Consider the following 16,662-nt stretch of genomic DNA (forward strand, 5'->3'; position numbering starts at 1 on the left):
TGGAGAAGGAAAAGGAAAACTGTTTCACCAATCACAGTAAGAATAGACAAGCTTCATTTAGTACTTTATGATTACAAAATTCATGTAAATTAACAATTTTCATAAGCATCACATCTATTAATTCACTTCATTTTACATCTCTTTGCCCAGGAAGAAGGTATTATTTATCCACTTTATAGGGACAGAAAAATTGAGACCCAAAGACCACTCTACTTTCATAGAAAGAATGCCACCACTAAATTAGCTAGGATGTTGCACTAATTCCAAGTTTATGGTCTGGCATGAACTATGTACTCTGACTATACTTCAGTTTAGCTCATTGTAAACAGGAGGTAAAAGCTTCCCACCATATACAACATAAGGATGTTAAAATGTTAAATACTATAATGTATGAGATATTTTAACTAATATTACCCAGTTTCCATTTAATAACTTTATAAGGAAAAATATAAACTCTCAAGTAGTTCAGCAAATCAGACAATTTTTTGGCAAAAGCTGAATGTACACCCCAGTGGAGGGGGCCTTGGCTCTTCTTAGCTGTTCAGAATGGAAGCCATAATTGTGGGTAGAATGTGGCAAGAACTGGAAGTATTCCCTCAGTTTGCTTGCTGACCTTTAATATACTTAAATTCAGAAAGGGAGATAGGCAGGATTTTTCATTTTGAGCATTCTCAACTAATGTAATTTACTGAAATTATTAGAATACAATGGGGATTTGGCACATTCTCAGAACCCATTAGCCTGCTTAACTAAAGCACCTTTTAATACCATCTTGAAATAATTACTTCATTATCATTCTTGTTAATATAGCAAGTTATATGCAAAATATTTCTTAAAGTTAACAATTTACTTTCCCCACAATAGCCTAGTGAGGGAAGAAGTAAAATTAGCAAATTTATAGATGTGGGAAATGTACTATGTCAGATGATTTGCATGATCACAGAGCTTGGATTCAAACTGAGATTTTCAGACTTTTTTTTTCCTTATTGAGGCAGAGTTAAGTGACTTGCTCAGGGTCACACAGCTAGTAAGTGTCTTAAACAGAATTTTTTCTGACTAGAGTAGGATTCTGTCTACTGCACCACCTAGCTACCCTGGTGTTCAGACTTGAAATTCAGCATTCTTTTCACTATACCATGATGGATTTAAATAAATACTTCTGCTATGATCTGTTGGATAGATTAAAGAACCCAAGTTGTTTTTTTGTTTTTGTTTTTGTTTTTTAATTTTGTGTGCCATACTAAAAGCCCACAAGTTAGAAGACTTGGGTTCTAATACTGGTTCCAATGATTTATACTAGCATTATAGATTTGAACATTCAATTTAACTCAATTTCTTTTTTCTCAATATTTTCTCTTTCAAATGCATATAAAATGGTTTTCAACATTCATTTTTGTAAGACTTTGTGCTCCAAATTTTTCTCTCTCCCTTCCTTACTTTTCCCTTCCCCAAGACAGCAAGAAATCTTTTGAAACATATTTCCATACTTGTCATTTAACATCAATTTCTTACCATTGTAAAATAGTGATAATATTTATTTTTCTTGTCTTGCAGGGTAGGTAGTACAATGGATAAAATGTTGCACATGGAGTTAGGAAGAACTGAGTTCTAATCCATGCTGGATACTTACTAGCTATATAATCCCTTCTTGGATTCAGTTTCCTTTGTAAAAAGAGAATAATAATAGCACCTGTCTCTCAAGGTTATTAAGAGGATAAAATAAGATAATATTTGTATAGTATAACACTTTGCAGACTTGCAAGTTCTATGTAAGTGCTAGCTAATAGTGCTATGATTATAGGATATATGAGGATATTATAGGATAATTCTCTGTAAATTTTAAAATTCCATAGAAACATGAGCTGTAATTACAGTTATTAAATAAAGTATGGTGCAATGGAAAGAATTCTGGATTTGGAGTCAAAAGATATCAGTTGAATCTCATCTCTACTATTTACCCTGTTTTTGAGATATATATTTAACCTCTCTGGGATACATATTCATATATAAAATAAGAGGGGAACGACTAAACCTTAACATTCTTTTCCACTTAGAATCTCACAAAAGTAATAATATAAAATGGTTAAAATGTAATTTAATTCAACAAAATCTGCTTGTTCTAGCACTGTTTTAGGTGCTGAGAGTGGTAGAAATAAATGAATTCTATCCTCATAGATCCTTATTATCTAGTAGGGAAACAAGATATGTATATTATTAGAAGACAAGATAGAACAAGGTAGAAGCCTAAGAGTTATAAATTGTTCATCAAAATCATAGGAAGTAAATGACATATTTTTTTAGGAACATTAAGGACATTTTCTTGGTGGAGGTGTCCCCTGAGCTGCATCTGGAAAGATGGTTATTATTTCAGCAAGTGGAGCTGCAAAGGGACTTGGGAAACAGATGAGCAAAGTGTAAGCAGAGAGCAGTGAATAATCCATTTTGACTGGAATGAGGGACTGAAATGGTAGAAAATACTGTTCTAGCTTTATTCAGATTATAAAGAATATAAACTAAAAAATTCTGACTTTTCTCAATAAGTGATGAGAAACCTTTGAAGGATTTCCAGTAGAAAACTGTCTCAATATTATAGTGAGGCAAAAGTATGCTATTCCTCTGAAACTGTGAGAGCTACAACTTGCTGGGTTTCATTAATACTTCTAACTTCTTAGTCAACTAACAAGTTACTGCTGCTCATTAAGGAGTTGGGCAAGGAATAAAGCGCAAACAAGCCAAGGTTAAGAACGAGGCACAAATGTTGAGGAGATGAATAAGGATGATGGCTGGATGCAGAGTCTCGAGTAGAAAAGTAGGGTTGAAATCAAGAATTTCATTGTCCAAGATGGTGCTAGTTAAAAGAGAGAAAAGCTATGAGGTTCATACAGAAGGATTCAATGTCCTGCAAGAATCAAAGGTTTCCTTGAAGCTAAGCTATTTGCTATTTAAAAGCAGGGAGTGTTTCATATTTGTGTTTATATCCTTAGCACCTAGCACAGTAATTGGGCTCTTAATAGGATGAGATCCAGTAAAGTGGGCTGAAAAGGAGCAATTAGGTTAGGAGAAAAAGAGCAAAAGAGAGTACCAGAGAGGAAAGAGTAATTATTGGAAGAGAAGGGGGTCAAAAATTTCAGATGCTAAGTAAGGAATCATGGATATGGGATTACTCTGATATGAAAAACTTCCTTAAGAAAAAAAAATCTTACTTTCTAGTCAATTCTATTCAATTGACACTCAAGTGTTTCCAAGAGGAGTTTTGCAAGGCTATGCTAACTTCTACCATGAATTGGAATGCAAATCCTTTCCGTACAATTTAGTTATGGAAGAAAAACTCTGTTCCCTGAATCAAAGCCAACATCTATCAGAGGCTATTTATTTAATATACCAGCATTTTTTCTTGGAAAGAAGTCCAAATGGGCAAAGTTCACTCTGCTATTCTGAATTCCCTCTCACTCAAACAAGCAATTTCCATGTATGTATTATAGTAATTGTAACACAAAAGACAAAATTCCACTGTGAAGTAATCAGAGGTATATATTTTATGTTTAGAGTTTATCCAAATGGAACAACAGTAATATTAATGCTGACATACCTTTTGAGAAAATATTTTCCTAAAACCAATCACTCTCTTTTCTATTCCTCTTTCATCTTAAATTAAACAAACATTTTCATCTCTTAGAGCACCACAAGTTTAGGGAATTCTCTTTCACTGTTTTGATTAAATTCTGATCAAGGAAGACTGATTAAATCTTTGAACCAGGTGAGACCAAAGCATTTGGACTAAGCCACAATCATAATATATATAGATATATATTTTAGAAAATATATAACACGAGTCCTTTGTGCTCTTTGTTTCTGTAACCAAATGAGAATAATAATAGTGTAACTATTTAACATTGAAATTTTGTAGACAAAAAACAGATTCAGGAAGATGGAGTGACAGGGCCACATGATTAATTATGCCATAAATGGAAAAAGAAACTTTTCTTGACTCCTAATTATTTTCCCTTATAATGATAGCATTTTATTTTTTAAAATAAATGCAAAAATTGTTTTCAACATTCACTCTTAGAAAACCTTGGGTTCTAAATTTTTCTAAACATAATTCCACATTTATCATGTTGTGCAAGAAAAATCAGATCAAAAGGAAAAAATGAGAAAGAAAAAACAGTCAAATAAACAACAAAAAACCCCCAAAAGATGAAATTATGCTATGATTGAAATTCAGTCTCCATTGTTTTTTCTCTAGATGAGGGTGGCTCAATATTCTCTTGGTTCTATTCAGTTCACTTAGCATCAGTTCATGTAAGTCTTTCTAGGCTTTTCTGAAATCATAGGCTTCTAATTCTTGATTTAATGTAATGTTTTCTTGATAATGAATATAGCTCTATATACATACACACATGCATGCATGTATATATTACACACATATGCATACACATACATGTGTGCACATATATCCACTACATGTATGTATGTGCATACATACATATATTTACTATGCTACTTTATGATGCTATACATATTTATATATGTCTCTCTATATAAAGAGAGAAGTATAAAGACAATATCTAGGACTTTTCCTTTAATGTAAAGAAAGTATATTAAGAGTCTTGTCAATGTTCCTTCAAGATCAAAAATTCCATGATTCTAAAAATTCATATTCCTCCCTCCCTCTTTTTCCTTCCTTCCTTCCTTCCTTCCTTCCTTCCTTCCTTCCTTCCTTCCTTCCTTCCTTCCTTCCTTCCTTCCTTCCTTCCTTCCTTCCTTCCTTCCTTCCTTCCTTCCTTCCTTCCTTCCTTCCTTCCTTCCTTCCTTCCTTCTTTCTTTCTTTCTTTCTTTCCTTCCTTCCTTCCTTTCTTCCTTCTTTCCTCTCTCCCTCCCTTCCTCTTTTCCCTCCCTTTGTCCAGGTAAGGTATCATACCCTTACCTACAGATTCTCTTAAAAGCATTTTTTTTTCTCTTTTACACTTCTGAAACCTCCCAAGATATCTTGGGGTTTACTGGCTAGATTTCTTTCTTAAGGACCAGGCCTTAAACAAAAACCAACCTGATTCTAAATGGCCAAGCCCCATTTGGTCATTGTTTGGGTCCTGATTAATTCAGAACGAATGTAAATAGCAGTCATTTCTGCTTTGGCCAGAAACCCTGAGTGTCTTCCTCTCAGATTTATGTATTTAACTTTTTTTTTTTTTTTTTTTTTTGCAAGGGGGGAGGGGAGAGAAAAAAGGAATGAGGACTAGGTGAAAGAGGCCATTCTTTACTTCAGTTGTCACCTAGCCATAATCACTGACGGACAGAGCCTCAGTCACACTGAGACCTGTTGAAAATCTTAGCTTAAAAAAAATCAAGATTTCACATTTTTTTCCAGGACCATCTTCAGTTATCTTAACCTATATCTGGTCACTGGACCCAAATGGCTCCAGGAAGGGAAAATGAGGCAAGTGATTTTGCATAGCCCTCCCTCCCTCACTTAAATCTAATTCACTTGCAGGTCATGGCATCACCTCCCTGATATCTTTATCCTCTTACAAAATGAAGAACTAACAACAAAAACAAGCCCAGACTCTAATACTAGTTTCAAGTGACTTTCAACCTCAGTATTTTTATCATGAAATGGGGATGATACCTATCCTGCCTACTTTCAAAGACTGATGAGATAATAAAATTAGATAATGTATGTGAAATACTTAAAAAAAAACCCTATAAAATATATAATACAGATCAGAACCATGAGATTATTAGACATTTTTATAATCTGAATTTCTTACCCAATTCATTATGAGTTAGAATTCTTCTGCTTGGATAAATAATGTCTTTTAAACCCAAGATCTTTGGCCCAAAGTCAAATCTCCTCATTTAACACTCTATATGAGTATAAATCTGTCATGTCTTTCTTAATGGATCAAATTTAGATATTTTTTGACAGCCCCAGACTGTTTAATTGCTTCATCTCCTGAAAAGGCTAAACTCTCTCCTGATCTGTCACACCTGTCATTCTCTGGTATTTGCCAGTGTTTGGCAGCAGCTTGAATTACGCCTTAGCCATTGTGTATGCCTGTCATAAATCTAATCTTGAATTCTGGCCCTGTTCAGCTAGTTCCCTTTTATAGCTTCTACCACATGTAACATAAGGCTTTATTTATTCTCTGCTGTTCCTGAATGCAGTCCTCAGATGTGGGCTCATCTGAAGCAATCACTTGTAATGAGGTGCTTTCAGTTGAGTGTGTACATTTTGCTGCAACATTAATCCTCATCAGCGTCAGCATCAGCTGGAGCTCCAATGTTTATACCTCATTTATTATTCCTGATCTGCTTTATTTAATAAATGAAAATGTCTAGCTAATGGGAGGAAGTTGTGTAAATATTTTGGTGAGAATGAATAATATGGGAGGAGAATAGCCAGAAAATAGAATTTGCAATATAGTTACTGTCCTTAAAGGCATTCACAGAATCAGAGAGTCCTGAAGCCATGGAATCTTAGAATCTTGAGATTTTCAAATCTTCAAAATCCATAGGATCCCAGAAGGGAAAAGGGATATCCAGGGTCATGTAGTCTGTTCCTCTGCTTCTGTCATCCAGTTCAAGTATGTAAAAATCCTCAAGAATGGGCCCATTCTAATGTTGCATAGCTCATAAACTTTCATGGCGTACCCAAGGGGAAAATAGTGATAGAGAGATAGTGAAGGCCCAGATTCTGCCTTCTAGGTGACTGAGTTGTAATAGGAGTAGAAATAAGGCATGAGCATGAATGACTATGATACAAAGCAGAGACTGCAACAAAGGCAAAGGAAAGTTTCAGACAAAATGTTGAACGGAATTTAAGAAGTCAAAGATCACTTTCAGCTGAAGGAAGGTGGAAAGTAACTAGAGGGTCAAAAAAAAAAGAAAAGAAAAGTTGTGGAAGCTGCAGTATTTTTGTAAGAAAGTTCTTAGGTTGAATTAAAAGTCTTATTCCTATAACTTCCTCCCAGCACTCAAAGTTCTATCCTCTGAGTCCAAGCAGAAGACAGACTTTCAAATACTTGAAGATGGGAATCATATAATTCTGCTATTATTTGGGTGCCCTAATCATTTAATAACTAATAAAACTTTGAAACTCACATTACTGCCTTGTACTCAGTACCACTTGATAAAAACCAGTATGTCTCACCAATATGGGGACAAGGAAAGGTGTTGGATTTGTAATTAAAAATAAAAATTAAAAAATCTAAGGTTAGCTCTCAGCTCTCTCTGTCTCTGTCTCTTTGTGTGTGTATGTGTGTCAGTGTGTCTGTGTCTGTGTCTATGTGTCTGTTTTTGTCTTTGTCTATCTATTTCTCTGTTTTTCACCTGGAACAAATAATATAACCTCTCTGAGTAGTGATTTGCACATCAAAAAAGTAGGAAATGATAAAAGTTATCTCAAAAGACTATAATATGGATTAACTGAGATAAAGGTATGTAATGTGCCTTGTAATTATAAACATAGGGTGCCCAAAAGCCATAAGGCTTAGAAAAAAATGTACAACTGCTTTAAAGCCTTTGGGATAGCCCACATATAAATATGAATCTAAGCTTCTACTTCTAGAATCATGGAATTTTAGAGCTTGGAGGAAAATTAAAAACAACTTTGGCCAATCACCTTGTTCCTTTTTTTTTTTCCCTGAGGCAATCGGAGTCAAATGACTTGCCTAAGGTCACAACAGCTAGGAAGTGTTAAGTATCTGAGACCAAATTTGAACTCATATCTCATGACTTCAGGGATGGTGCTTTATCCATTGCACCAACTACTGCCCCCTTCTTTTGATTTTCAATCAAGGATACACTAGAGTTGAAATTAGAAGAATATGGAGTCAGAGAGATGTAGGTAAATTATTTAAGGTCACACAAAGGTCATAAGTGATCAGAGCCAGAACTAGAATTCAGGTCATTCAGTTCCTTGATTGGGCCTCTTTTCACTAGCTCACAAGTTCTCTTTCTTATGTCACTTTTACCTAATAACTAAACTCTTGAATGATATATACCATTTTTCCTCCTTTAGAGCAGAAGAAATGAAGAGCTAATGGGCAATGAGCATTTTATCTTAACCTGATCCAATTTATGCAGCAATCTCTAGGGACAGTATCCACTCACATGTACTTTGCAGTTTATAAAACCCTTTTGCATCTGTTATCAACATCACAATAACTACATACAGACTCAGCCAGAGAGACAGGAAGGGGAAGTGACTAGAATAGAACTCTGGCAGTGGACACTAGGATACAGGCTCCAATTTTGCCTCTAAAATTTATTAGCTGTGTGACCTGGGACCAAGTAACTTTATCTCTTTGTCCCCTTATCTCTAAAATAAGGATAACAATACTGTATCTGTAGGAGTTATCTCACAGTCTTATTGTGAAGCTAAAATGTGATTATATATTTAAAATGTTTGCAAATTTTAAAACATAAGAAAATCAGTGATTGTATACATATATAATTACATTTTACATATACATATCATATATAATATATATATTTACATATATAATTATATTATCATTAATTTATTATTATGCAGGACAAGGATTATTATTCCCTTTTTACTGATGAGAAAAATATAGTCCAGAGAATTAAAGGAGATAACAAATATTAAAGCTCTTGAAAGATTATAACTTGCCTTGGAAATATTTGATAATGTTTATTAATGTTGTTATTTTAATAGGAAAGAGTCAGTCTACTTGAGAAGATAACCAAAGAGCATGAACAGTACAAGACAAATGTGGACCAATTTCACCTGTGGCTAAATAGGTTGATGGAAAAAGTGAATGCTTCTTTAAAAAAAAGAGGCAAAATGTCTGCTAAGCACCAGCTCAAAATTTTACAGGTAACTTCCCATGTTGCTTATCATTAGACTGAATATTCATGCTATTCCTGCCCAGATTGTTCTCACTCAAAGAAAAATAGGGAATACTCTGTTTTAGGAAGAAAATAATTGCCATCTTTTGTTCTGGCAAGCCTTGCTAACAAGCATTTATTAATCATTTACTATGTGCCAGGCACTGTTCTAAATGCTGAGAATACAAAGGGGATTTCATCAGATGTGCAAAATAAATATATTGTTGTTATGGAGGGAGAACACTTGCAATTGGGATGATCAGGAAAGACAACATTTAGAAGGTAGGGAGAACTTGAGCTGAGTTTTGAAAGAAATAACAAGTTGGATAGAATGGAGAGAATACATTCCAGAAGTACAAGGCATCAAGGAGTCGCCAACCATATCTTCCATGAGATAGACCTTGCCTTTTATTCTCCTTTATCTTCATCTTCCTCAATTAGAATGTAAGGTTCTTGAGATTAGGAACCATCCTTCTTTTTTAATTGTATCCTAAATGCTTAACACAGTGATTGGCACAAAAATCTTAAGTGCTTTTATTTGAGGAATATCACCTTAAGGTTCATTAGACTCCTCTTATCTATCTCTCTGTCTGTCTGTCTATATGTATAGGTATATGTATGTATATGTAAGCATGCACACATTTCTGCATGCATATATATATATGTATATATAATACATAGAGAAATGTTGGGAAAATAAACAAGCAAACCAGAATAAAACAAAACTAGTCACTCCTTTCAAGGAGTTCACAGTCTAATGTATATCTCTAAGAAATATCTGCCATCTAGGGGAAGGGATGGGGGAAGCAGGGGAAGATTTGGAACAGAAGGTTTTGCAAGGGTCAGTATTGAAAAATTACCCATGCATATGTTTTGTAAATAAAAAACTATTTAAAAAAAAAGAAATGTGGCTTAAAGACATATCAAGGATTGGTGATGTGAACCATCAGCTTCATAACTACAATTATTCAAGTCACTTGCTACTACTTAAGATTTGAGTCTCCTTCTCCAAAGTAAGCAGAGTAGCTCAGTGCAAAGAATTCTGGACTTGGAGTCAGGGCAGCTGGGCATGAATTCTTGTTTTGATGCCTATTAGCAATGTGACCTGAGATAAGTCACTGAACCTCAGAGAATCTCAGAAGCATTTTAATTGAACCTTCCTGTAGAATTTCTTCTACAACTTATTCGTAAGTAATCATCAGCCTTTACTTGAAAACTTTCAGTGAGGGTAGGAAACCTACTAACTACTTCCCAAGGCAACCCATTCCATTTTTTAAAAACTAAGTAAAGTTATTTCTTTATGTCATGATTTTTCATTCATTGATTCATTTAAACTAAATCTGCCTTTCTGTAACTTCTTTCAGTTCTGCTCTGCCCTCTAAGGATCCATAGAATAACTTTCAATCTATACTCAGCATAAGAGGCTGACAAATACTTGAGGACTACTATCATGTGCACTAGCCCCAGGTTTTCTTTTCTGCAAGCAAACCATTTCTAATGCCTTTTGTTGGCTCTTTGATAACATGGTTTATAATCCTTTCATCACACTTCCCCATTTCACCTTTCTGTGATGTTTCCCAGCTTATCAATGTCTTTTCTAAGATGTGAAATATAGAACTAGACTTACAGCACAAATGTTGTCTGACCAGATTCAAATACAGCGGAAAACCTCTTTGTTCTTTCTGAACATATCTTTTTAATACAGCCTAGGATAGCATTACCTTACTTTGAGTTTCATTTTACATTACTGACTTAATTTAAGCTTGAACTTCACTAAAATACATAGAACTTGTTCATAGGAACTATTGTCCAAAAGTATTTCCCCTACTCTTCATTTATGAAGTTAATTTTTTGAACATAAATGAATTATATTTCACCTTCAATAAATCAATCAATAAGCATTCATTTGGTATCTACCATGTGCCTGGCATTGGGGCTGTAAAAACAATAATGAAACAGGGTTGTCTTCAAGGAGCTATATTCTATCAGAGGAGATAGCATGTATGGATATAAATATTTACAAAATAGATATATGTAGATTATGAAGGGTGAGAAATAGCAATTGGGATCACTCAGAAAAGGCATCATTTCTAGGGCAAAGCACTGAGTCTTGAAGGAAATAACAGATTTTATGAGATAAAGGAGAGAAGGGGAGTGCATTTCAGTAATTATTGTAATACATTAGGTATTGAGGTATATAGAAAGAGCTAAAGATAATAAACCAATTAGGGAGAAGAGACTTAGACAAGTAAGTAGATAATTTATAAAATGTGGCAGTTCTTTACCCTGCTCCTGATCTGTAAAGCCTCATGGAGAAAAAAGGAGATAACCTGGGAGATGAAAGATGGGTCTATAAGAGACTGGGAATATAGCTTCAGAGTAAATATATGCTCTACACAGGGATGTAGAAAACTGGTAAAAGTTACTTAAGTTTAAACCAGTCCAGCCTCCTAAGTATAACTATTTATAAGCTGAGCCAAAAGGCATATTTGTTTACATAGGTTATTCAATGTCTATCTTTGATTATTTAGGAACATTTGAAAACCTTACTATTTTGGCTTTTAAGGTCCCTTATAACCTGGCCCATTTCAATTCACCCAGAACCCCAGCACACATAGAGTGCAAACCAGTGACAATAGCTTCTCTACCTTCCCTCCAACAAAACATTCCATCTTCCATCTTTGGGCATTTTCGCTGGTTCTCCCTCATACCTGGAATTTTCTCCCTTTTCATTTATGCATCTTAGCTCTGGCTTTCTTCATGCCTCAGCTAAAATCCCACTTGGAACAAACCATTTCAGATGCCCCTTAATGCTAGTATTTTTTCTTTGGAACTATCCTCTAGGCAGGTCACTTAACTTCACCTTAGATTCTGTAAAATGAGGATAATAGTAGCATCTACCTCCCAGAACTGTTTTGAGAATTGAGATATTTCCAAAAGCACTTGGAACAGTGCTGGCGCATAATAGGGACTTATCCTTTTTCTCATTCTGTGGATCTCATTTGCACATAGTTGCTTGCATATTGTTTTCTCCATTAGATTCTGAATTCCTTGAGAGGTGAAACTATGATATCTTTCTTTATATCTCCCTTATTTAGCAAGGTGTCTGGTACATAGTAAGTACTCAATAGTTATCTATTGACTTGACCACTCACAGATAGTTTGTTGTAGAGGAGCTAGAGAAGAGGATGACTGCCAGCCTCTTGAACTGATTCTGTGATTTCAGGTCCTTCAGTAGTGAAAGGAAATAGTTAAACAAAGTTCCTAGCACATAGTAGGTGCTTCATAAATGCTTGTTGATTAGTTAGACTAGATGATCTCTAAGGTCCCTTCTTTGGGATCTCATCCTTGGCCTTTCTTTAGCCTGTGACACTGCTGTTCTCCCCTCATCCCCCAATTCCTGCATACTTGCTCCTTTCTTGACTTTCATGGTACTCTTATACAGCATATGAACTTATCTCCTATATCAGTATTTAAGTTTTTTGAAAGTAAGAATTGTTTTATTCTTTGTATTTGTAACTCCAGTACTGAGCACAATGTTTAATACACAGAAGGTATTTAACCAAAGTTTGTGATGAATTGCTTAGATTGAGTCATATAGTATTTTCATGGCCTCCACCTCCAAGTTTCAGTCCCTCTTCTCTTCCCTCTCCATGTTCTCTCTTTTGGTGATATTATCATATTGCTTGGATTCAATGATCATCTCTATGAAGCTGGTTCCCTAGTCTCTTAAGCACAAAATCAGAATGAATAAAACCACCTGAATTTCTCTCTGACATGTTATTTGTAGAAAAATAATTCATTTTGCCTCCTTAATGTATCTCTTCTCCTAACTTTTCTAATTTCAATGAAGTTTCCACCATGCTTCTACACTAATCCAGATTCACAGCCTTGGAAACAGCTTTAATTTTTTTTTCATTCTTCATGTAAAATTAACCACTAAATCATTCTGATTCTCTCTTTCCAATGTCTCACATTTGCCCTTTCTCTCAATTCACACAGATACCCCCATGGTTCAGATCCTCATCATCTTTCACCTGGACTATGACAAGAAACTCTTTGTTGGACTCCTCACTTCTAGGTGCTTTCCTCTTGTCAAAATAATCTTTCTGATCACACCATCCTCCCAATGAAGAACCTTGAAGATCTCTCTATTAATTGCCTCTAGACTAAAACACAAAAATCCTTGGCTTGGCATTTAGAGCCCTTAATAATCTAGCTTCTGTCAATGTTTCTAGGAATGTTGCATATCACTCCCCTTTCTGCACTTTTCATTCCAGCCACATTGACCTATTTCATCTTCTTTTCTACCTATCTGCCTTAGGCTAATCACTTTCTTATATTTCAAAATGCTCCCTAGAATCCTCTTTCAAGACTCAGCTCTTGTGACACTGCTTATAAAAGGTTTTCTTGATATTTCTGGCTCTTAGTGTGCTCTCCTTCCTCAAATTATCATGTATATACTACTACTAATAATAATAATAGCATTTATGAGTACCTTCCTATGTATTATGTACTGTGCTAAGGACTTTACAATGATCACAACAACCCTGGAAGGTAAGTATTATTATAATCCTCATTTTACAGCTGAGGAAACTGATGCAGAGAGAGGTTAAGTGACCTGTTCAGGGTCACATAACTAGTAAAGGTCAGAGACTGGATCTGATTTGAGGTTATTCAGACTCCCAGCCCCGCATTCTATCTAATGATCCTGTTAGATCCTGCCTCCTATATATTAGGTTATTATATGTTCCTATTATAATGTAAGTTCACTGGGGACAGAAATTGCTTCTCTATGTTGTTTTTTTTTTTTTTATTTCCAGTATCGCGCACAGTACCTTGCACATTGTATTATTAAGTTCTATTGGGTTTGATTGAATTGGATTTTAGGTTTATCCTTTTATTATAAGATCTCTTTCATCTCTAATCCTTCTAGCTCTAACATGTTAAAAGTATATTTGATAAGAAGAATAAAAATGCCTTGGAATTAGATGGAAAAAGAAATTGAACCTCTGGAAATATAAGTAATAATTTTCCTCTTATTTCTAATCAATTCTTTTCAACCTCTTTACCCTTTAGAATTTCACTAAAGATTTTCAGAATGGTGAGAAGTCATTAAAGAATCTTGAGGATCAGTCTGCTGGAGTTATCCAGAACACCTCTCCTATGGGAGGTGAGAAGATTACTAAAGAGCTTGAGGAGTTGAGAAAAGCCCTGGAAAAACTGAAACTTTTTTGCAAGGAGGAAGAGGAGAGGATCCTGAAGACGCTGAATTCAGAGGGAGCCTATGAGACACAAGCTAGACAACTAGAAGCCGAGGTCAAAGAATTCAGGAGGGAGCTACAAAGATTAGCCAAGGACCTGGAACCTGGGGAAAAAGCAAGAGATGAAGCAGAGTTGATAGAACGCTGGAAAATTTACTCTGTAAGTTGCATTTAGTTAAATGTTGAATATGATCTGTTCAGACAAATTAGGCTGTGGGGATTCCCTATTTTTTTTTTTGTTTGTTTTTTATGAAAAAACCTCAGGTTAGGAAACTAGACTAAACATCATTTGGAAGCAATACTGGTTATGGAATTTGAAGACCTATGTTTAAAATCCAGGGTTATAGCTTCTTCACCTAGTCAGAAAAGTCAATTTATTTCTCTTTGCTTCAGTTTCCTTGTCTGTAAAATAAGGAGGTTAGATTAGATGATCCCTAAAGTTGCTCTTATCCAATGATATTAAAACCTGGAAAAAATAAAAATAGTTTGAATGGAGCTGCTAATTGGTATCATCCACATCATTTTTCAAGTTGTCCAATACTTATTAGTCCATTACTAAGTTATCCATTACCCATTTCTCAATAAACTTTTTATTGAGCATCTATTGAACAGAGATGAAATTCAAAAGAAGTATCAAACAGATCCTTTGCCCTTGAGGGCCTAGGGCAAGGGTTCTTTACCTTTTTTAGTGCAATGGATTCCTTTGGTGATTTGGTAAAACCAGAGGAATACTGGGAAATGTTTAATAATCAGCTTTTGAGGGGAAAATGCATGTAATAATGAGATAATTTTAAATTTTAATCTGTTTCATTAATATTTTTCATCACTTTTTTTTAAGCCTTGACAATCAACAAAATAGTAAATCAAATCCTGATTTATAGCATTTACCAATTTCAAAGGTATAAATGTTCCCACTGAAAATTTAATAGTTGGCTTTCCTGAATCATGTTGAGCTGACTCCAGTAGATCTTTGGGTGAAGCCTACCAGACTCTTCTCAGAATAATATTTGTTGTCTGTATATAAGTAAAAAATGCTAAATTCTAGTCAGAATAATGAACATAAAAATATATTTTCCCCCTTTAAGTACACAGACCTTCTGAAATCTAGCCCCAAGATCCAGAACCCTTGGTCTATAGGCTGGAAGCTTATGTGGTGCACTAGATAAAACAAAATGAAACACGATGCTGGGCTGGATTTAATTTCAGTTTTACCCTCTCTGTACCACTACATGATTTTGGCAAGTCACCTCCTATTCTCTAGGCCTCAATAGCTTCATGTGTAAAATATAATTGTGGTTTAGATGGTCTCTAAAAGCCCTTTCCAGGACTAACTTCATTACTATGCTCTTTTTTTCATGGGATACCAGTGAATTTTTTCAAAAATAAGCATTTCATTAAATTCTCTGCAAAAGAGTGGCAAACCAAGCAATTTATCTCCATTCTATACATGGAGGAAATGAAGGGAAAGGTGGCTTCCTGACTTCCCCAAGCTTACATAATGAGATAATGATAGAAGAGGCAATCCTGGTGAGGTATTCAAACATTCATCTCTTGGTGGTGGAACATGGAGTGCCTGAGGAGGAAGGGATATAAAGGTTGTCTATGGTTCTGATCCCAACTTTGTAGTCAAAGGACTAGCAAACAAGATATAACAGCTACAAAAGGACTATATAAACTGAGGAACAATTTTCAACCTGTCTTCTTGTGAGACAAAAACCACAGGTAACTGTTTACTCTTCTCCACTTTAGTAACAAAAAGGTAATGCCTAATTTTAGATAAGATTTTTGACAAAAGATTTATGATGGTATAGAATTTAAAATTGTAAAATATTTTAAAGATCATCTATTCTAACTCTCTAATTTTACTGAAGAGGAAACTGAAGCCCAGTGTGATTATGTAACTTGCCCAGTGTCATATAGCAATAGCCTAGATTGACTCTAAATCTAATGTTGTTCTCCCTGTACTTCAGAGGTAGGAGATCTCTATTCCAGGCCCAGCTCTTCCATTAAGTGGGTTCAAGGATTGCACATGCAGTTTTTCTGAGCCTTTGATTCCTCCTGTCAAATAGAAATAACAATCCTTTTTCTGACTAAGTTACAGGACAGTTGTAAAAGTCACATAAGATAACAATAGTATTTTAAATATATGTTACTAATAATGGCTGTGGTGAGAAAAGCAGTTTGTTATTTTTTATTATTTAGTTTATTTATTATCTAGTTATCATTTAGTTTATTAACTACATGCCTCCACCACAATCCCCACCCTTTTTATACATATTGACTACAAAATATGAGCTACATAATTTTTGCTTTTCAGAAACTGTTCTAAAGTTGTATCTGAGTAAAAATAAAGCAAAGACTCTGCTATCCATCTCATCCTTTCCCTCCAGATATATTTGGCAGATGTGAATATGGGGTTCAATAAAGAGGTATTGGGCAAATTATTTAATCTCCTTGGGTCTCAATTTCCTAATTGATAAAATATGAGAGAATTAGACAATGTGGTCTCTGAGGTCACATTAAGCTCAATAGCTGTCATCCAATG

The 16,662-nt window shown here is 34.9% G+C and overlaps 1 protein-coding gene across 8 annotated transcripts in view; it reads left to right on the top strand.

Annotated features, from left to right (window-relative positions):
- Nucleotides 1–16,662, top strand: part of SYNE3 (spectrin repeat containing nuclear envelope family member 3) — a 192,580-nt gene that overhangs the window by 87,887 nt on the left and 88,031 nt on the right. For all 8 annotated transcript variants that reach the window (XM_074291377.1, XM_074291371.1, XM_074291379.1 and 5 more), the window contains 2 exons: nt 8,681–8,842; nt 13,933–14,277. In XM_074291377.1, the coding sequence (XP_074147478.1) occupies nt 8,681–8,842; nt 13,933–14,277 (507 nt within the window). The remainder of the gene's footprint in view (nt 1–8,680; nt 8,843–13,932; nt 14,278–16,662) is intronic.

This window comes from Sminthopsis crassicaudata, chromosome 2, assembly GCF_048593235.1.
Source record: "Sminthopsis crassicaudata isolate SCR6 chromosome 2, ASM4859323v1, whole genome shotgun sequence".
NCBI lineage: Eukaryota > Metazoa > Chordata > Mammalia > Dasyuromorphia > Dasyuridae > Sminthopsis > Sminthopsis crassicaudata.